The 22,630-nt window shown below is 45.0% G+C and overlaps 1 protein-coding gene and 1 pseudogene across 1 annotated transcript; one reads left to right on the top strand and one right to left on the bottom strand.

Annotated features, from left to right (window-relative positions):
* The first annotated feature begins 13,054 nt into the window (after positions 1 to 13,054).
* Positions 13,055 to 13,230, top strand: LOC132580808 (U2 spliceosomal RNA; annotated as a pseudogene).
* Positions 13,231 to 14,967: 1,737 nt separating this feature from the next.
* LOC132580016 (P2Y purinoceptor 2-like) lies at positions 14,968 to 15,933 on the bottom strand. Its single transcript, XM_060250622.1, has one exon. It carries the CDS (start codon positions 15,931 to 15,933, stop codon positions 14,971 to 14,973), a length of 963 nt encoding a protein of 320 aa, XP_060106605.1. The 3' UTR covers positions 14,968 to 14,970.
* Positions 15,934 to 22,630: the final 6,697 nt, after the last annotated feature.

The following is a 22,630-nucleotide window of genomic DNA, read 5'->3' as shown; positions in this document are numbered from 1 at the left end:
AGAACGTTCCCCTTTGTTTAGTACTTCCCTTAGATAAAGACTTTTGTTTAGGAGCATGGTCTTCTTGCTACTTTCTGGCTTAAAATTTTCTCTGTTAGAAAAATGAGACTTCAGTATAAATTGCTTTAGGCTTAATCAATATATCCCATATTCAAGTATGATTCTCAGTGCGTAAGGCATAGCTTCTAATTAATCCCTGAAGTGTTAGTGCAAGTTTAATGTGCAAGCAGGTTGATTTGTCCACCACCACCTTCATACAAATGCTAATAGGGCAAGACAATGGAATGGTCTAGTGTCCCCCTTCTCCCCTCCCCTTCTCCGAACAGGGAACAGAGACTCAGAGGGATTAAGGCTAGAAAGTCTGCAGGAAGGAGAATTCTAGAGACGTCCAGGAAAAGCTTCTTTGACCTGGCATGACCTGGCCAGGGAGGTGGAGAAATAGATATGCAGGACTGGCCTGGACTGTCTGGCACCCTAGGCAAGACTAACTTCTGGCACCCCACCCCTTGCACTGATAACATAACCAAGTCACATGGGGGCACTCAAGTTTGGCACCCCCAGAAAGATGGCATCCTAGGCAATTGCCTAGCTTGCCTAGTGGCAGGGCCAGCCCTGTAGATATGATAAAATGTCATTGATGCAGGAAGTTCTCTTTTCCTTGGGTGGTGCATCCATGAGCACACACAGACCTCTCCTCTGGCGAGGCTGCTATTGACCATATGCTTGCCTCAAGAGCTGGAGCAAGCTCCAAGGTGATGGTAACTCTATATGGATCTGTAACGTTCTAAGCAAAAGGGGCTTGTCCTTTTTTTTTTTTTTTAAGATAACAAGTTTTATTAATTTTTTTCTGCACACACACTACATACTACAAACAATAAGGGAAAGGGTTGTGGGATACAGGATAGGGCAAGAGCATTATAAGTTTTACATATAATTATCTTTTCTCTCAAAATCATCACCAGCAAGTCTTAATCATGTCATTACAAATTTTGCACACATTTTCAATATTTAGTAAAACATCTCTATCTCAAGCATCTCTAACATTTCTTCTGGACAAATTTATTTGTCACTTTCTTTTTTTTTAAAAAAGATCTTCCAATTTTTAGCCAGTGCTAATAACATACGTCTGTCAAAATTTTCTGGGCTGTTGTGTTTCTTTTCCTCTTCTGCAGCTGCTGCACACTCCTGCTGCTGCTACAGACAGTTGGACTTTCATTTCCTCTCTCATCATCGTTTGATGTGCTGGCAACATCTTCTCCTTTCTGTTCTGTGTTTGGGATCTTTGAGGGATGCTCCTCCTCTTCCTTTCTGATAAGGTGTTCTTTCTCCTTCACCACCAACTCTATTTTAAAATGATTCTCATGTTGCTGGGTTTCCTCTTTTCCCATCATCTCTGTCTTCTGGTCTCCTGATATTATCTGGTTTGTTACATCCTGTGGCTCATTTATACTTTCAGTAATATCTCTAGCTGTCGGGTCACATATCAGATTGAGGCACTCATGCAAAGACTTTTGCAGAGCTTGCATCCCATTCATGAAATTGTCCCGAAAAATTTCTAAAGCCACGTTTATATCCCAAACCGATTCTACCTTCGACCCCATCATGTCCATTCAATAAAGAAAAAGAGCTGTGAAAGTTTGTACCAATCGAAGGACCTTCTGCCAATTCTTCTCTTTTACAATATTTCCAGTTTTCACTTTTATTTCAGTTTAAGTCTTTAAATCAGTCCACTTTATATTCTCCAATCAAAATCCAATGTCCCACTTTATTTTTCCTCCAGTCACCAACAAAAGATTTTTATTTTTCTTCAATCTCAAGCCCCGTTTTTAGACTTTTAAATCTTTTAACACTAAAAATGGGGGAGGGGTTTGAGGGGGACTAATGGCGTCACTCCTCTTTTTCTTCACTTTGCTCCCGATTCAAAACAGTTAATGGAGTTTTCTTTCTTGCAAAAAGACAAATACTTCAGTGACTTAATTGTAGATGTTTCATTCAGTGTAGAATATCACTATTCAATCTTCATTGCTCTTGGACTAACGAGTGGTTCACTTCTAGTGCCATTACAAAAATGGCGACCGTGCAGTAGAGCCGGAGGCAAGGAAGGTGCTACGAATCCTGCACCTGTCGGAATTCTACGCCACCATTGCGCCTCTTGGTGCCAGAGATTCTTACCAGGTCTCCGGTAGAACCCCCCTTGAAGGGGTCCCTCCGTTCACGCGGTTCAGAAGAGCTGCCGGGAGGTGCTCAGCAAGCTGCTTCTGATCCTGAAGCTCACATAACCCGGAAGCCGGCTTGTCCTGTTTTAACGTCTGATATAGCATGTGTAGAGAAAGGGACAGAGGATTTGCATTTCCCCCCAATTCTTTTGGCATCCCTTGCTCAGTTGTGCTGTCCTAAAAGTATGCTTGTAAACATTTTCTTTTTTAATAAATATTTTATAACTGGATACTGGGAGTGGTTCTCTGTACCACATAGACCTCCACCATCTTTAAGGCTGCCAAACCCCAGTTCCGGGTGGGGGTTCTCCTGCCCGGGAGGTTCCCAACCCGTCGGCCCACATTGAGCCAGCGAGGGAGACCTTCCCCAATGTCGCTGGTGCGATGACATCACCCGGAAGTGACGTCATAAAAATGGCAGTGCCTGTGAGGGGCCGCTCTAGGCGTTTCCGGGAAAACTCATTTTCCCGGACGCTCTAGCTATTTGAGAGGTAAAAACTCTATGGTGCATAGGTACCATAGAGTTTTTACCTCCCTAAATTGCTAGATCATCTAGGAAAACCATAGAGTTTTCCCGGAAACGCCTAGAGCAGCCCCACACAGGTGCCACCATTTTGATGATGTCACTTCCAGGTGACATCATTGCGTCACGCGCACTCTGGGCGGGAGAGAGAGTCCCCCGCTGTGGGAAGCAGGGGACTTGGCAACCCTAACCATCTTGGACAAAGTATTTTTTAAAAAGCACCAGGGGGAAGGCAGGCAGTTGGCAAGGGGCCATTCCTCCAGGAGTCCTCAAGGCAGTAAATTGTCCCCGTGGTGAACAGGCGCTGGGCGGTGGGCAACACAGACACAAGGCCTCAGAACTCAGAAGGGAAGCTGGGAGTCTTTACCCTCCCAGTGGCTAATTCTGCACAAAGGTCAGATGGTGGCAGCAGGCTGCCTGGGAGTGAAAGAAAAACCACAAGTGGTGAGAAAAGCTCTCCAGAGATCCAGGGCAGAATAGGGCCTGCAGGGCACAGCAGGCATGCTCTGCCACAGATAAGTTGGAGGGTTGATTTTTTTCAATGAAATCTATGACCTGACAAAGTATGATTTGGCAGGCTGCTCAGGGATTGATCCATGTTTAAAGTAGGAGTCAAGTTGCACCTTTAAGACCAACGAAGTTTCATTCAGAACATAAGCTTTCATGTGCTAGAAGCACACTTCATCAGACAATAGGATGGAATGGCAAACAGTCCTAAATATAGAGAAAGTGGGCAGTGAATTTCTATATTACTCTATATTTAGGCCTATTTATATTTAGGACTGTTTGCCATTCCGTCCTATTGTCATGTGCTTCTAGCACATGAAAGCTTACATTCTGAATAAAACTTTGTTGGTCTTAAAAGTGCAACTTGACTTCTACTTTGTTCTATTGCTTCAGACCAACACGGCTGCCCACTTGGATCCGATCCATGTTTAATTAGGTCAACTCCCAGATGTGAGACTGATCCATTCATGGATGAAAATGGGGTTTGGGGGTGGCTGTGCCTGAACCAAGAACTTGAGTGTATGTTTGGGGTGCAGGGCAGCACGCATAAAAAGGGAGCAGCACCAAGTGGACTGGCCCCACTTCTATCTAGTACGCGTCCCATGCCATGCCTACACATCTTTGTCCCAAAGCCAATGTGCCTGCAAGTACATGGACTCCTTCCCTATGCTTGTTGAAAAAAAAGCAACATTCCAGATCACATATTGTGCATACAGGTACTGTGCCCACAGAAAGCAAATAGATGTGGGCAGAGGAATGGGGCCAGTGTACTTGATCCTGATCCCCTCCAGAGCAAACAGTTTCAGTTCAAAAGAGATTCAGTTAATTATTATTTCAGATTCTTGCGACTTGCTACTTGTTGGAAGTGAAGAACATTGTGTTTTCTCTTGCCTCTGACTGCAGAGGAAGACTGCAAAAGAGTTAGTGAGAGAGATAGGCAAGACACTAACCACCCTTCTTTTCACTACTTTCTGATGCTGTCCCTTTGAAGTGTAGATTGCTGCTCTCAGGGGGAAATTTCCTTCCGGCTTCTCCCCCTCTCTCTGCACACAATGCCTGGTTTTGTCCATCTTGGTAGGTTATCATGGTTTCTTTCTTTTTATCATTCTAATCTGAATTATGTAGACAAACATTTGCATGTTCCTTCCACTTTGAAATCAATTGTTGTGGTCTTGGAGACTTATAAAACTTTCTGAAGGAGAATCGATATCATTACGTATTTCATCTTAATTCTGCATAAAGTTATAAAACTTTTTTGAAGGAGATCTGTATAGTTATGTATTTCATTTTAATTCTGTATGAAGTTTTATCTTCCAGTTCTTCATATTTTAATGATTTATGTTTTCATATTTTATAACAGATCCCCTGAAGAAACTTAACAATGAAATGCATAAGGATCTATAAAGCTTCCGTTTAAAAAGGTAAAGGTAGTCCCCTGTGCAAGCACCAGTCATTTCCGACTCTGGGGTGATGTTGCTTTCACAACGTTTTTATGGCAGACTTTTTATGGGGTAGTTTGCCATTGCCTTCCCCAGTCATCTACATTTACCCCCCAGCAAGCTGGGTACTCATTTTACCGACCTCAGAAGGATGGAAGGCTGAGTCAACCTCGAGCTGGCTGCCTGAACCCAGCTTCTGCCAGGATCGAATTCAGGTCGTGAGCAGAGCTTAGGACTGCAGTACTGCAGCTTTCCAACTCTGTGCCACAGGGCCCTTATATTCCCTTTGCACCTGCTGTTTTCTCTTTTTTTGCTGCCTACTGCCATTTGTCTCTCCATCTTTGCACCATGAGATCAGGATGCTTTCCTGTATCACCGTTAGATCAAAGAATCTATCTGTCTTCTGCCCCATCTAGCATGGAATTCCTTAAATAAAAAGGACTCCTATTAGTTTCAAAAATAAGGAAGCTCTGTGTAACTTTGTTCTTACTGGCACACAGAGAAACTCTCTCTCTTTCTCTCTCCAGATGGCTCTGCTGAGTTTATAAGCCTTTGTTCACTCTGCTACCAATAAAATCCAGCACTTCTGCCATCCCTGATGATAGGGAGAGCGCCTGATGGAACAACGAAAGCACGGCCACTGTGGATGGATGCACGGGACCTTCAGGTTTCTGATTTCTGGCTTCAATGCACAAAAGGAGCTTCCAAAGGACAGGGCTTTGAGTGAGTGTCTCAAGCCAAGCCTAGCAAGTTTATAAGCGTCAGGGATGCTTCAGGGAAATTAATTGGGGCACGGCTCAAAGTAACCATGGCGGAGAGGGAAGATAAATTGTTCCTTTCTGTCTCTGAGGAAGGAAGCTTTAAATCAGGAGTGTCAAATTCATTTGTTATGAGGGTCGGATCTGACATAAATGAGACCTTGTTGGCCAGGCCATGTGTGTCATAAAATGTAATGCCAGGAAGCAGCGATATAAACTTTATAAACGACACAAACACAAAAGATTTTTTTAAAAGCTTAAAACATTTTTAAAACATTAGCACTCGGTCTTAAAGGTGCTTTCTTTGTATCTCTCCCATGGGATCCAGGGAACTGGGCAAAGAAAGGAACCAGGGGAAGGGGAGGAGCCTCAGCCAATAGCAGGAAGAGAAGCTTGGCTCAGTAGTTCTGCTGTGCAATTGAGAGAGCCTGGCAAAGCAAGCTATTCCTCCACCCTTCCTCCCCAAAGGAGGAGCCTCAGCCAATGGAGAAAATAGAGGCTTTGCTCTGTAGCTCCTGTGTGATTGAACAAGCAAAGCAAGCTATAATGCAGAAAGAAGCAAGAGAGAGGGAGAAGGAAGGAGATGACAGCCAGTTGCTCAGGGGCGTGATAGGAGCCCTCCGGGGGCCTAATTCAGTCCCCGGGCTGTATATTTGACACCCCTGCTTTAAATGAAGTATGAACAAGACAGTTATAAGAATTACAAAGTGGATGGATCCCAGAGGATGCTAGACAATCTCTACCTTCAGAAATACAGTCGTCTTTGGACCAGATAGACATCAGCTGTGTGATGAGGGCCAATTGCATATCTTTAGCACCGGGGCACCTTCAACTCTTTGGGGAAAGTAGTGTTGTGTTCTTAATGCTGGGCATCAGAAAAAAGAATGCACCACTGTTTTTGCTGGGATTAACTGGTACCATTAGGCCAGTTCCCACTAGTTAGCAGAGTGCTTAAATAAACCTACAAATGCAGGAGCATCACTGAACCAGGTTACTCAGCTTACAGAGCTACTCAGAGCCACGTTGCAAGTTTAAAAGGAGAAAATACTCCTCTCTTTATTAGAGGAGTACATTCTGGATAGAAAAGAGTAGTAGACACAGAATAGATTACTAACTTACTAGCTAAGAATGGAAGCAGATGGCAAGAGGACCATCTGCCTCATGGTGCCAGGAGCAGACGGCATGTTGTCTCTGCTGGTGTGTGCAGGTAGAAGGTCAGAAGCATTGTGGGAGAGAGAGCAGACTTAAGTTCCCTGAGAAAACAATCAACACTTCAAAGGAATAGAGACAGAAGAGTATACAGTATAGGAAGGAAGAGTCAGTGTGACTATCTAGCTATCTGCTCTGTTGCCACAACGTCTGGAGGCTGATACAGGGGACAGTAGCTTCACTTCCAAGAAGTTTTAACCAGGAGTACAGTTTAATTGGTCAGATTCTTTCCCTGTATGGAACAGTAACAACTGCCTTTTTCTCTGAAGTGGGAGCAGGGCAGTCTAAAACAGTGACCCAAACTAAAGGAACAGACTTGTCACCCATAGGTCTTCGAGGACCCAAATGGTTTTACAGGCTCTTGGCCCTGTTTTGTCCCTCCCCATTGTGATTTGGTTCATGGCCCTATTTGGCTTCCCCTTCCTGTCAGCAGACCTCCTACACTTTCAAACAAAGCACCTATACATGCACTTTGCAGGCTGCGTTCCTTGTTCTGCTCTCCTGTGAGTTGGCAGGGGGAAGGGTGCATTGCTTGCAATTCTCTCAGGTTTAATCAGCTCTGCAGGATTTAACAAAGAGGGGTAAGAAGGAGTAGGGCTTAAAGTAGTTGCCAATCCCCAGGTGGGGGCAGGGGATCCCCCGGTTTGGAGGCCCTCCCCTCGCTTCAGTGTCATCTGAAAGCTCGGAGGGGGGGGAATGTCTGATGGGCATTCCATTATTCCCTATGGAGACTAATTCCCGTAGGGTATAATGGAAATTGATCTGTGGGTCTCTGGGGCTTGTTGGGGGGGGGCTTTTTTTGTGGTACAGGCACCAAATTTTCAGCATAGCATCTGGTGTCTCTCCTCAAAACAACCTCCAAGTTTCAAAAAGACTGGACCAAGGGGTCCAATTCTATGAACCCCAAAAGAAGGTGCCCCCTATCCATTATTTCTAATGGAGAAAGGGATTTTAAAAGTGTGTGGTCTCTTTAAATGTGATGGCCGGAACTCCCTTTGGAGTTCAATTATGCTTGTTACAACCTTGCTCCGGTGTCCACCCCCATTGCCTCCTGGCTCCACACCCAAAGTCCCCAGATATTTCTTGAATTGGACCTGGCAACCCTAGCTAAAAGAATTCTGATGATACAGGGACATTCTGTTCTGTACGTTTAAGGGGTTCTCTATTTACTGGGAACTGATTTTCCACCTTCCCCCTGGTGCCAACTCTTCAGTGCCTCCTGCCTTCTGGAATTCCTGGGAGATATGAGCAGTTCCCTTGGGAAGCGGCTGCTGTTCCCCCTGCATCTTGGCTGAGACTCATCCCCATATTTCCTTACCCAGCTCAGGCGGGCTGTTCAAGGGCCCGGCGCCAGTTGCCCTAAAGGCCTGGTGTTTTGTTGCTGACTCAGTGAGCTCTCCTGAGCTGGACAGCCCTGGCATCCTTTAGTTCCCCAGCTAAGTTCTCTAATTACAGGACTTGCTTTCTATTAGTAGGCTTGAGAGAGAACCACTTTGGTGTAGTGGTTAAGAGTGCGGACACTTATCTGGGAGAATAGGGTTTGATTCCCCACTCCTCCACTTGCATCTGCTGGGATGGCCTTGGGTCAGCCATAGCTCTTATAGGAGTTGTCCTTGAAAGCGTAGCTTCTGGGAGAGCTCTCTCAGCCCCACCCACCTCACAGGGTGTCTGTTGTGGAGGAAGGAGAGAAAGGAAATTGTTATGCATGTGAATCTGTGTGTTACCAGATGGTGTTCCTGCCTGGCTCATTGGAGCCTGAAGGACTGAGCTTGAGGACTCAGGAACAATAGGCAGTAGGATCTAAATCCAGACTGCCCTGCTCCAATCACAGGCCCCCTGCTGGTTTGAATGACCCAATAACGTGCTAGCACGGGAACCCAGTGTTATATATAGTTGGCCCAGCGGGCCCCGTTCTTCAGTTCAGTTAGTGCAGCCACCTACCATGCTGTACTCAATAAAGAGCTTGTTATCACAACTACCTCTCCTCTTCAATGCCCAAGAACCCACTATATTATAGAAATCGTAAGCCGCTCTAAGACTCTGATTCAGAGAGAAGGGCAGGGTATAAATCTGCGTTCTTCTTCTTCAAGACTGCTAAGAAGCAGGGCATAAATATACTCAGATTTTTTTTAAAAAAATAACAATTGTCATGGCCAGCAGCAGCCTTCTCCCCTGACCTTCTAATGCACAAATCTGTTCTCTGACCCTCACTGTGACCTTTTGCAAGGAGAGAAGCGACCTGTGCTATAACTTGCCTCAGATAATCAGGGGAAGGGCCAGGGAAACTGCTCCACTTAGCCATCAGTCCCACCCAGTTCTCTCATTCCCTCCCCCCTCATTTGCCTGGGCAGGTACTCTTGAGTCACTCTGGGAAAGAGCAAAACACACAAGAGTTCCCTATTATCATTAGGCAATGGTCTTTCCTTGCTGTTGCATGTAAACGGGGCACCAACCATGGCTTGAGATTCAGGGCTGGGTCCAAGTTGGCTGGGTTTGTGACATCTAGCTCCAGTCACCAAATGGACTGGATGTGAGACACACAGTTTTAGCTGCTTTTTTTGGGTGGGGAAGCTATGTTGTTGTTCTGTTCTTAGTATTTTTTGCTCTGCTTGCCCTCTATTACGTAAACTGTACCAGAGCCAAAAGTGGGATTAAATTGTTGACACGTTCCCTGCAGAAGGAGAAGAGCTGGTTTTATATCTCGCCTGCCACTACCTGAAGGATTCTTGGATTAGCTTACACTCACCTTCCTTTCCTTTCACCCTGAGAGAGAACTGTGACTGGCCAAAGGTCACCCAAAAGTCACCCAAAGGTCACCCAAAAAGTCAGCTGACTTTATGTGGAGTGGGGAATCAAACCCAGTTCTCCAGATTTGAGTCCGCTACTCTTAACCACTACACTATACCAGCTCTTGTGCATTTATGCATAAAAGCCATTTCTTTTTCTTAACCAGAAGTGGGAAACTCAGTCAGTCAATGTAGAAAGCATATCTGGAACTGTTTTGTTTGCACACCTCAGCTGCCAAAAGGTAGCAGAAAGAGTTAGAGCCAAGCTAGACTTGTCAGAGCCATTTAAAAGTCATTTTGAAATGTTGCAAGGTATAGAGTCTAATTGGACCCACAGCACAGAGGGCTGGGGGGGCTCTTGTTTTCCCAACCCCCAGCATTCTTGCAAGTGCCCAAATGGTTCCGCCCCTCCTGCTGTTTCAGGGTGTTAGGGTGGGAAACAAGAGCTCTGCAGGAGCCCTCACAGCACAGTTTTAGATAACTTTAAAATGGCAGTGATGTCCTTGTGGAAGCCACGAAGATGCCATCACATCTAGTTCAGCCTTAATGTCAGGCTGTGGGGTTTTATGCAGCAGCCAGAACTCAGGACATGGTTAAGGATGAATCCAGAATTGGTCATCAGATGATACAGGGTTTTGATGACAACAACAATGCTAATCTCTGCTAAAATGTTTCTCGTACGTGATGTAGCCTTTCTCCTTTTGTCCAATGCACACACACACGGTGTGTCGAAACTGAGGAAGAGAATTCCACAGATGAAATTTTGGTGCATTCCTATGTCCAAGGGCAAAATCCCAACCTAGGCCTGACCGCTATTAGCAGCGATGTAAACTAGGGCTCCCAAGTTCCCGCCGGAGGTGAGGAATCCCCTGGTATGGTGGGCCCCATCTGCCAGTAGGAAGGTGGCCACCAGGGGGGGGGATCCCTGCCCCCCCAAAGCCCTTATAGCACCAGGCCCATTGCACGGAATGCTCTAGGAATTTGCTGGGAACTCTATGATTTTATGCGGGATGCTCTACAATATTGGGGAAAACTCTATGCTACCATAGAGTTCTCCCCCCCCCCCCCAATTGCTAGATCGTTCCCTTACAAAACTATAGCATTTCCAGCAAATTCCTAGCGCGTCCCGCGTGACGGGCCCAGCATGATACATCATTTATGGGTGACATCATCGTACCGCACACACCACACGCACACAAGAAAAAGTCCCCCGCTGGCAGCCATGGGGGACATAGCAACCCTAATGTAAACTTAAGGGGGGCAGTGAGCCCCCCTCTGAGATTTCCTGGTGAGGGCAATGCCTGTTGGAAAAGGCAGTGTCTGGTGTACAAAGAAGAAGAGAAGAAGATCCTGCAGGGGGCTGCAAGAAGACAATTCAATAGGATATTGAGGTCAGTACCTTCTCTCTCCTGCTAAGGGTCATTCCTTGTTTGTCTCCAGATTGCTACTCTTAGGGCAATTTCTCCCTTCTTCTCGGAAGTGCCACACTTAGTCTTACCCTACTCCAGATTCTGAGACTGATGTGGAGATTCATACTGAGTATCCAGTGAGCAGCGTATTAGCATGTTGATCTAAGACTGGGGAGACCAGAATTCAAATCCCTGTATTAGCCATGGATTGAACAAATTCCTGTGTTAGCCATGAATTGCACCTTTGGTCCAGTCACACAGACTCAGCCTAACCTACCTCATAGGGTAGTTGTGAGGAAAAGAGAAAGGGAGAGAAAGTAGTTCCTTGCATGTACAAATTTACACTAATTGTCTCAGTGAAAGATTCATGCCATCTTTCCTCTCATCCTACAGAATCCTATTTCTTGGACTGAGATTCAGACTATGCGAGGAAAATATAATTTTTAAACCAGGTGGTTTTTGAAATTTAATTTCATGTTGAAGTAATTTCACATAGGTTACTAAGTATAGACCTGGGCCAGATTCAGCCCCATGCCTTGCCCCATCCCACCCTGCCCTGGGAAATTGAGGAGTCTACACCCTTGGCCATAAGAATGCATTTTAAAATGGTGAGGCAAAAGCCCCACATCCCACTATGAACTTGTAAATACCCTCTCCCACAATCCTATCCCATCTTATGAGGCAAAGACAATATTTCTGTTTTATTAATGAAATGAACATAGATCACAGTAGCCGGCTGGCAGACTAAACTGCGCCTCAGCTCGGCTCCTGGTAAAGTGTACTTATTTCCTCCCTCCCACAAGTCTAAACCTTGTAAAGTGGAATACAGTTGAAATGAGCTCCTTCACATATAAAAGCTCCTTAACATATAAAAGCTAGCTGCAAGGGGACCCAACCTTTTTGGGACTGTGGGCACTTAATAGAATTCTGCCACAGGAGGTGGAGCCAGCCACAAAATGGCTGCAGCAGTTTACCTTCACTCACACAGTGAAGATCCTTGTGTATGGTAGCAGTTGCTACCAAAACAATATTTCTAAAAATCTGCGCAGCCAATCAGATCTCCAGTGGCCATCAGAAGCTTTGCTGGGTAAAAGCCCCACTTGGCCCTGCCCGCTTTCTAAAATATTTGGCAGGCACCAGGAAAAGTGTTGGTGGAGCACCATGGTTGGGGATTACTGAGGTGGCGTCTTGTACTCGCCTTCCCAAAAAACTATCCCAAGAAGAGGCTCCTTAAGGGTATTCTTGTGGTTAGATGGTTAGTTCATTCTCAATCTGTTCTTCATCCTTCAGCAGTGAAGAAGTATTACTTTGTTCTGCTGGAAAAAGACAAGTTTCCGTTAATATCCATTTTAAAGTACATATTGCGGACCATATGCAAATATAAACAGCTATTCAATGTATTAGCTTCCATCATTTTCTGGCCCACTCCCTAAAGACATAGCATGATCTTGAGTACCACCTGGTGGCCAAGCTCATATTAAATAAAGACACTCATGGTTTTCTCCATTTAAATAAATGGTGGTGAAAGGGGAGGGGACTGACCCACAACTGGAGAAGCACATGTGCACATGATTCTCTTTTCCATAAAGGAAGGCATGTTAGTCCAGGCATCTGCCAACTGCATTTTGTTCAATTCACTCTGCTCATTATTTGCATAAACAACAGATCCTTTTGAAAGCCCTTAAAGAAAAGGACAGTAATTTAAAAACAAGCCATACCAATGCATTAAAATATGCATATAATCCACAACATTTTGCCACAAGAAAGGACAATGGGTGCAGTCACTCTACACTAAATAATGCATTTTGCAACTGGGGTTTTGCTATTCTTACCCAGTAAAAATCCAGCTGCAAAACGCATTATTTTTGTAGTGTGAATGCACCCAATGTCTTTCAGCATTTTACAGCACAACCATAAGAATGCTTACCCAGAAGCAAGCCTCATAATGCTATATTGGGGTTACTTCCTTATAAGTTTGTATAGAATGGCAGACCTGGTTTCTCATCTGCTTTGGCAAACAAATTTTTTTAAGTTACAAAAATAGCTACACCTATCAGGAGATAAATTTTGGAGCCATTTGTGAAATCCAGTAATTTACAGATAAATTATGGCAAGGATATCTTTCTCGGGTCTTTATATAATGGGTGAAGATGATAGATATTACACCAGATCCTGAATTTTACAGCCACCTGCACAGGTTTTAGGTTTTCGCTTCTCGGCCTTTTGGCTAAGATCAAGTGTGTAGTGTAAGATAATTCTCTGGTAGCCATCAAAATATGTTGAAGGAAATGTTTGGAAGTGTGTAATCTGCTGGAAGCTAGGTTCAGGTAGCTGGCTCAAGGTTGACTCAGCCTTCCATCCTTCTGAGGTCAGGAAAATGAGTACCCAGCTTGCTGGGGGGGAAGTGTAGATGTCTGGGGAAGGCAATGGCAAACCACCCCGTAAAAAGTCTGGCAATAGTCTCCTGCATTGCTTAGACAAATGTTATGCAATTGGTGATCCTCAAAACCTTTCAGTTTTGGAATTAGCAAATCAGAAAGAATCTGTAGTTTAACTGTAGTTTGAAATGACCTTCATATTTTCCAGAATGATAGCATGAACTCAATTCAAGGTACCAGTAATCACATACAAAACCTAAAACAGACTGGGGTCCAGTGTATTTAAGATATCAACACTGCCACAAATTCAAAACTGTTCTGCCATGATTTTTAAGTTTGATCTAGAACATGACATGGGATACCCACGAGAAAGGCAGCTTGGGGGGTGGGGTGTTAACTTCTCTGCCCTCATGCCGTTTCCTTGATTAAAAATTCCCAAGCTAAAGCTGCTTTAATCTCCAGGGAACAGGAGACAGATATTCTGTGCTGGTGCACAGGCACTCCTGTGCACATATAAAACACCACACACAAAAAACGCTTGACAGAGCCATACATTCAATTATGCCAGGACTGTGTTTGCAAAGCATTTATCAATGCATACGTGTGTATCAGTAATGGATGGGAGATGGACAAGTGAACAGAAGGAGGAGAACATTGAAGCAAATTTCTCACACAGCGCTTTGTGTAACTTCACATACATTATAGCCAAATGAAACAAGGGAAGAATCCTAATACATCAGTTTCACTTCGGTAACAAGACCAGGTTAACTTGGAACTCCGAAACCCAGGCAGAAATTTCAATTCAGAAGTATCCCTACCAAGGATAGATATTTTTTTCCAAATATAAATTAAAGCTCTAATAAACTTTTTTTTAAAAAGCAGTAGACATAATTGAACTTATGGCTGTGCCAAGCTCTTTTGTGTGTGATGTGAAGACCTGCAAGAAACTTGCAGGGAGGGTGCCTCCTATCTCCTCCCCTGCCTTTGCTTTCTTTCCCCTTCTCTAACAATTTCCCCCTCTCTTTCTCTCACACCCCTTCCTGTCAATCCCTCCTCCCCTTCTCCGTCAGTGTTCCTCCATTTCTTCCCCCTGTCAATATTCTACATCTCTTTCTCCCCCTCCCCATATCTGTTGGTCTTTTCCGCCTCACTATTTCTCTCATTTCCCCTGATAATCTTCCCCACTCTTTCTCCCCCTTCTCCATCAAGCTCCGCCTCCCATTCTTTATCAGTCCTCTCCCTCTATTTCTTCCCCTCCTCAGTGTTAAATCTCCCTCATATCTCTCTCTCCCCTCATTACCTTGACCTACTTTCGGGGCACTGGGGCTGTGTTTGCTCTGAGGGCTGCCACATCAGCGACTGGACCTTTCAGGGCTACTGTATCATGGCCACCTGCAGCAATTGGGCCAACTGCCTATGTGCAGAAAACTTTATTGTTTGGGGGATTTAAATCTCCACAATTTAATTTTTAAAGGTGTTCAAGTTTTTCTGCAAACCTGAGAGGCCCCTCAAATTTGAAGAAAAATCTCCTTTCTTTCCATGTGGACCCATTCTGCAGATTTAGAGAGCCACAAATTGGCTCACACTTGACAGATATATAGATGTGGCCCCCTCATTGAAGCCCAATCGTAGGAGTAATTCAACAGAAGTGATTTTCTTACTTCAGCCTTTCTAATATTTTACTCAGCTTTTTTTCCCTCCTCATCTTTAATCTCTTACCGATCCTTTTCCAAGGAGCATTTTTGTCATTTTGAAGAGAAGAATCTTCTTAGGGTTTTGGAAAAGGACCTGTTAAAACTCTCATTGGCAAAATTGTAGATGAAAGGATCAAGGCAGCAGTTGACCATGGTGAAGACAAAAGAAATGTAATAGCTGGTTTCTATGTGGTGTAGCAGTTCACATGACATCTCATAAAGTCTCAGAATGGTAATCACCGTGCTGCAGACATGGTAGGGCATGAAGCAAATGGCAAAGATAACCAGAGCAACAGTGATCATTTGTATGGATTTGGTTTTGATCACTCGACCCTGGAGAGTGGCTTTGCTGATTTTGGCAATGTAGGCCCCCAGCATCACATAGGAAGCCATGGAGATGCAAAAGGGTAGGAGAAAACAAAGGAGCATCTGGATGGTGCTGTAGATCAGGAATGTGTTGGACAGCTCTGACTGGTAGGTGGTAAGGCACCTTTTAGAGCCATTTGAGTCCAATGTCTTGATGATGAAGAAGAACGGCAACCCTTGTAGGAAGAGAAAGACCCAGAAGACCCCGATGAGTTTCTTCCAGAAGGTCTTTTTCCTCCAGAGGGACTTGGCACTGTAATGGACTATGGCTTGGTACCGGTGGACGCTGATGAGCATCAAGAAATAGATGCTGCCATAGAGGTGGATGCCAAAGATGAAGCCTTGGAACTGGCAGAGGAATTCCCCAAAGGGCCAGTGATTGTCAAAAATGAAATAGGTCACCATCAGAGGGGTGATGGGAAGGATAGTAGCATCCACCAAGGCAAGGTTGAACTGCAGCATGATGCTGGAATTCCAGCACTTGAGTTTGAACCAGAAGATCCACAGGCTGATGCTGTTGAAGACCAGGCAGCCCACAGATAGAATCCCTAGGAGTAGTGGAATGGCCAAATGTGCCTTCTGTACCTGACACGCCGTGCTGTTGGTGCTGTTCTTTGCAGCTTCATATGCTTGGGAAGAGGTATCCATAAGTCTGCAGTGAACCAGAAATACAGACTGAAGGAATGGAGGCAGCAGGTAGATTATTGAATTTCGTATCAGAGCAATATCAGAGGCATTCCAGAAGGTACATTTCCAACAGGGCAATTCACATAGTTAGGCAGTATTCTCTCAGTCATTATCCCTCTATGCCAGGGTTTCCCAAATTTTTCTTTCCCGTGGCCTAGTTATTTTTACACTTCTCCTTCGTGACCCACTAAAATTTGGGAGTGGAGCCAGGAGACTTTGGGGATGGAGCCGGAAGATAGGAATTATGTCATTTTCTATGGCATCAAGGACCAAGTGATGTCACTTCTGGGGCACACTGAACCAAAACTCCACCTTTTCCTGTGATGTCACTTCCAGGGCACTCCCCCCAAACCTGCCTCTTCTGAAGTAAATTCATTTTCAGAAAAATCTCTCTGAAACTCAAGCTGAGCCAAAATGAGGGTGGAAAGTGGGCGGTCCTCTCTTTTCACCCCCAAACCTGCGTGCACCTATTTGTTTGTGTATTCTTCTCCAGCTTGCAAGCACTCCTAATGCCATTGTTTAATTTCCTGCACCACCTACACACCCCTTCCACAACAGCACTGGCCAGTGTATGCAGTTGGGAGTGCTGTTGCCATTGCCATCAGGAATGCCAGCACTGTGTACCACCCACACTGGGCCCTGGCAGCTGCTCTACCTCAAAATATACTGACACATTTAGTAGGCCCTTCCTTCAGCTGCTACTACTGGAACCCTGTCTCAAGCTACAACCAAGCTTGCTTGGTTTTAAGAAAATCTTTCAACAGCTATTTTTTCATACTTTTCTTTGGTTGAAACACGGGGAAATTGCTGTGAAAGGTAGCAGAGAATTGTATTGCAATTAATGAATTAATTTCAAGTTATATAAAGTTTATACAAGCTTTTCTGCAGTTATCTCAAAAAGGATATTTATGAGGGGCTTGCATCTTTTTACTGGCTGTGTTTCCCATGCCTTTAAAAACAACCTGTTGTGCAGATACTTAGCCAGTGAACTACTTTCATCCTTTTTAATATCTACAGGAGGAGTTTAATTTTGGTGTCAAGACGGCTGTTAAAAGCAGGACTAGTAAAATGGTGCCAAGTTCATAGTACCATCTCTTCCAGTGCTGTTGAGATATACCGCAGTAATCTCCAATAATCTCTTTCTGGCCCACACTTCTTAATCTCACTCACACAGAAATCTCATAGAAGGCCACCTGGCTACAACTAGGGGTGCCAACTTTTCATTGGCAGAGCTCCTATGTCTGCAACAACAGTATGATGAACAGAAAAGTTTCATCCATCAAAAATGGAAGGAAAGAAAGAGAAGGGGAAAGAATGAAATGGAAAGGAAAGGAAAGACAGAACATAAACATAAAAGGAGCTATGTTGGATCAGGCAAATGGACTATCCAGGCCAAAAACCCTCATACAATGCCCAAAAAGCACCAGAATGTCCAGCAGTGAGGCCAGGGCACTAGAAGCCCTCCCACTGTTGCTTCCCCCCCTTCCAGCACCAAGAAAGAAAGAAAGAAAGAAAGAAAGAAAGAAAGAAAGAAAGAAAGAAAGAAAGAAAGAAAGAAAGAAAGAAAGAAAGAAAGAAGAGAGAGGAGGAAGGAAGGAAGGAAGGAAGGAAGGAAGGAAGGAAGGAAGGAAGGAAGGAAGGAAGGAAGGAAGGAAGGAAGGAAGGAAGGGGAAGGAAGAGGGGCAAAGGGGAAAAAAAGCCTTCCTCACCATCAGATGACCTCAGCCAGCAAAAATTCTGCCCAGGGGTCGTTTGGTAAAAAAAAAAAAAATAGCTACTGGAATGCTCACTCCCCGCCCCTCCCGGCTGAAAAAAAAACCACACACAGCCTTCTTTGCCGCCCAGGCCTCTCGGAGAAATCTCCCCAAAAGAACATACTGCAAGGCACATGAAAACTCATACCTTGAAGAACACTTCATGGGTCTAAAGTGCCAGTGGATGCTAGCTTTTCTCTCAAACACTGGGAGTGGGGGAGAAGGAAGGAGAGGCAGCCCAGCTCCTCTCTGCACAGCACAGAGATGGGGCGGGGCTAGCTTTGGCTTTTCTTGTGACCTGGTAGTGAGGCTTCCGTGGCCCAGTACCGGGTCACAACCCTTCAAAAGGGAAACACTGCTGTATGCTGTTCTTTGCACATTATCTGTGCATGCCCGCTTCCCTCTTTAGAGAGCTTTTTGAAAAAAGACAACCTCAGACAAAAAACCAAAGGTGGAAACTTATTAGCTTTACTTGCCCTTTGAGATGAGTAGAAATAGTCTATTCTAAGAACTGTTGCAGAAGTTAGAGTCCATCAAAAGAGGCATGCCTAATTCACTGGTTTTTATTAAGCTGAACATACAAACTCCCTTTTCTAACATTTGCATAAATCCTCTTCTACTCAGCAGATTAAAAGTCAACCTATATCAGAGCATAAAAAAATAATTTTACATGGCTGTTAACATGGCTGTCATCATTTCTTCAGCGTTTGACAACCATCATTATATTAAATTCTCAACATGGTCCTATCTGAGGATACTTACATCAGCAGATCAGGGCCATGTAGAGAGAAAGAGATCTTTTTAGAAACTTGAGGGCATCTTCAGGTTTGTAGAAGAAGCTGAAAATATAAAAAAAAAATAGAGGGGATTTAAATCTCCCACAAACAGAAGATCTTTTCCCTTCCCCTTGTGATAGAGGCAGCAAATGGAGGAGCATATCTGGAAGACGCTAAGGAATAGTAGTGTGAATTACCACCAGCCCCCCACTGCCTCATGAGCCATGGAAGTGATGGTGATACTTCTCCCTGACTCTAGCAGGAGCTCCTCTGCATATTAGGCCATGGCCCCTGATGTAGCCAATCCTCCTGGAGCTTACAGTTGGCCCTGTACTAAGAGCCCTCTAAGCTCTTGGAGGATTGGCTACATCGGGGGGGGGGGGGGCATGGCCTAATATGCAGTGGAGCTCCTTCTAGAAAAAGAACCCATATGGGTGGGGAAGGAGCACGAGCAGCAGTGTGAGTGGGCCGAAAAGGAGCAGGAGACTTTGCCACCTGTGTGAACAGCAGAGGAGGTGGCATGGTAAGTTGGTGGGCAGGGAAGGAGCAGGAGCTACCACTGGCACACCCCGTCCCCCAGAATGAGCTGCAGAGGTAGCAGTGATGGTGGAGGAGGAGTGAAATCTGGCCCTGCCCCCTGACATGAGCAATGGAAGTGAGCAGGCAAGGGAGGAATGGGAGCTGCTGAGTGGGTGGGAGGAGAGGATTTCCCTTCCCTCAGTGAGTCTTGTGGGCTCCCCACTGATTTAATTTAATTATTTTTCAATTTGTATCCCGCAAGCGGGCTCAGGGAGGCTTACAACCCTAAAACTTTACGGCAACATTAAATAAACCACATCCAAACAAAACAATATCATAATTACAGAATTGTCAGATTAGATCAAAAACTTACTAGGCAAAGGTTGTAGTTTCCAATGGCATGCAAACGTGATTCTGACTATCATTAAAAGATTTAACTTCCGTTCACGGTATGGTAGTTGAACACACAGCCTTTTTTAGCAAGAATACTGCCAGATTCATATTTCAATAATTGTTTTCAATAACATTTTCTAGGAAATACAGGTTTGGCAGCATGATGGTGAAAATCTGCACTTTGAGCTAAGCCAACAATTCCCTGGACACATTTTGATTTATTTTTGACAATCTTCATGAAGCAAAATGTCGATCATCTTAAGGCTATCAAAGATTTCAGGTTTTCACGGCTGGTAACATCATTAGGGTTTGTAGAATCTTTCAGGATCAAGTGCCGTGTTCTACTGGAGAAAGTTTTCCTTCCAGACGTTTCGTTCGCAGCTGCGGAGAACATCCTCAGTGGCGTTGCAGCCGGAGCAGGCGCTCAGACCTTCTTGGCTGCTGTGCATTGAGTGGTCTCAATGAACAGCATTCCACTTGATGCACAGCAGCCAAGAAGGTCTGAGCGCCTGCTCCGGCTGCAACGCCACTGAGGATGTTCTCCGCAGCTGAGAACGAAACGTCTGGAAGGAAAACTTTCTCCAGTAGAACACGGCACTTGATCCCGAAAGATTCTACAAACCCTAATCATCTTAAGGCTGTTCTGTCATAATTGCAGCTATCTGCAGGTTACACTGGCTTCTGGTTGAGCACTGAGTCAAGGTTTTGGTTATGACCTTTAAGGCCTTGAGTGGTCTGGGACCGATGTATCTACAGGACTACCTCCTCCATTATGTCCCTGGAAGAGCATTACACTCTACCCGTCAAAACTTACTGGTGATCCCTGGCCCTAAAGAGGTCAGACCGTCCTCGAAGAGGGCCAGGACTTTTCAGTCCTGACCCTGACCTGGTGGAACTCTCTGCCAGAAAATATAAGGGCCCTGCAAGATCTTTTACAGTTCTGCAGGACCACTAAGTCAGAGATGTTCTGCCAGGCTTTCAATTAAGGACAGTGACAGTTGCTGAGCTGGCACCTCTCCCACCCCTCAAATGTCCCCTCCTTGATGCTGGGTCCAGAAATCTGAAATTGAAAAACTTAAATTGGACACCATCAAGATTTATAATTGTTATTTTAATTGATTTTGCTGGTTTTAAATGTTTGTATTTCTTAACTATGCTGTACATCGCCCAGAGCACAGCGTTAGTCGAGATTGGGTGAATCCCTCCATTTTGGAGAACCAGTTTGGTGTAGTGGTTAAGAGTGGTAGACTCTAATCTGGAGAACTGGGTTTGATTCCCCACTCCTCGACATAAACCCAGCTGGGTGATCTCAGGTCAGGTCATTCACAGCTGTCTCAGAGCTGTTCCTCTCAAGAGCAATTTTCTCAGAGCTCTCTCAGCCCCACCTACCTTATGCAATGTTTGTTGTGGGGAGAGGAAGGGAAGGGAAATTGTAAGCTGCTCTGAGACTCTGAGTGAAGAGTGGGATATAAGAGTCTCTTCCTCCTCAGGGCTCCTGGGCTGTGCAGCTGATGACCTTGGGCCCAGTAAGGGCTCCCTGGCTGTGGTGCTGCCACCGAACCCAGTGTGGTTTCCCTGTCCTGCTGCTGACTGCCTGAGTAAGTGCTTACTTTGACTTTTTGCTTCACTTTTGGGCAGGGCTTTTTTTATAGCAGGAGCTCCTTTGCATATTAGGCCACACACCCCTGATGTAGCCAATCCCCCAAGAGCTTACAGGGCTCTTTGTACAGGGCCGACTGTAAGCTCTCGGAGGATTAACTACATCAGGGGTGTGTGGCCTAATATGCAAAGGAGCTCCTGCTACAAAGAAAGCCTTGCTTTTGGGGGATTTAAACCTCACACCATGTATTTAAACATTTTTTTTCACGTTTCTGCAAAGCTGAGGAGTGCCCCAAATTTTCTGAAAAATCTGTTTAGCCTCAATGTGGTTTCAGTCTGCAGATGTAGCTGTGTGCAGATGGGGGACACACATGGCTGATAACATATTATATAGATACAAACGTCAGTATTTCAGTCCACTCAGACTGAGCTCTTTCTGCCACATTTGTATGATTCTTTCGTATCCCACAGCTCCTATCCACCCATAAGAAATACCATGTGTGATGTCCCTGATGTGATGATGTCATATGGGAGTGACATCATCCTACTGGGGACATCCTGCGGCAACACTCAAAATACCAGAGTGTTGCCATGTGACATCATGTTGGGGATGTCCCGTGGGCTCATGGCTGTTGAGATAGGGCTTCCCCCCCCCCACCAACAAGCTGGCCAGCAGAGGACAGGAACCCTTGAAATTGGGGGATCCCTGCTCCCACCTGGTATTGCTCAGGAGGCCATGCCACTCTTTACACTGCTCCCCTCTCATTCCAGTTAGGTGTCTTTTCATTGACTATTTTATTGCTGTCTGTTGCTACAAGGTAAAAGAAGAAGAGGGACCACTGAGGTTGGCTTTACCAAAGTCTTCTGGGTTTTTTTTTGTCAGGATCTCTGCCTTCATTTCAGTTCCCTGATTTTAATTCATTGGTTGTCCTAACACCCAATTCCACTTCTTCTGGGAACTGGGCAACAGGCCAAAGCAGAAGTGAGCCTTATAATAGGGATGTGGGCTTGCTACAACTCATACTCACCACCACTGATCAAAAGGAAAACTGAAAACAGATGATCATCATCTGGAGACTTGAATGTGCTTGCTATGTTTGGAACTTACCTGGTTTCTGCATTTAGGGGTAGTGGGTGGCAGCCACTTTGAGTCTTCATTTGATTTCCTTTCAACCTCTCATGACAATGTGACTTTCCAATGCACTGTGTGCCACTGCACCACTTGAACAATACTGTTGCACAAATGTGTGTTTTGTGTCACTCAGTCCACCATGAGCTGCTCCTGGAGAATGGCCATAGTGGAAGGTTTTGAGGGAGGGGGAAAAGAAGGTAGAATGCACCTGTACAACTGTGCACCTGTCCACCAAACCAAATGTAATCAGCTATGTATGGGCATTGTGATGGGTGAATTTTCTTCTGCATAAATTATTTCTCTTGGGAGGAATCATAAGTATTAGTGATTTGTAATATTTTGACACATGCATATTCTTGCAATGCATTTTGGGAACTGCAGAGAAGGGGCCAGTAGGCAGCAGTACTTTGCATAAGCAACTGCATGACACTTCCATCAGGATGATTAGGTTGCTGGAATGTAGACAGAACAAGGCCAGACTTCTG

This window comes from Heteronotia binoei, chromosome 12 (assembly GCF_032191835.1).
Source record: "Heteronotia binoei isolate CCM8104 ecotype False Entrance Well chromosome 12, APGP_CSIRO_Hbin_v1, whole genome shotgun sequence".
NCBI lineage: Eukaryota > Metazoa > Chordata > Lepidosauria > Squamata > Gekkonidae > Heteronotia > Heteronotia binoei.
The sequence above is the reverse complement of the archived record's forward strand: the minus strand, read 5'-3'. Positions and strand labels throughout refer to the sequence as shown.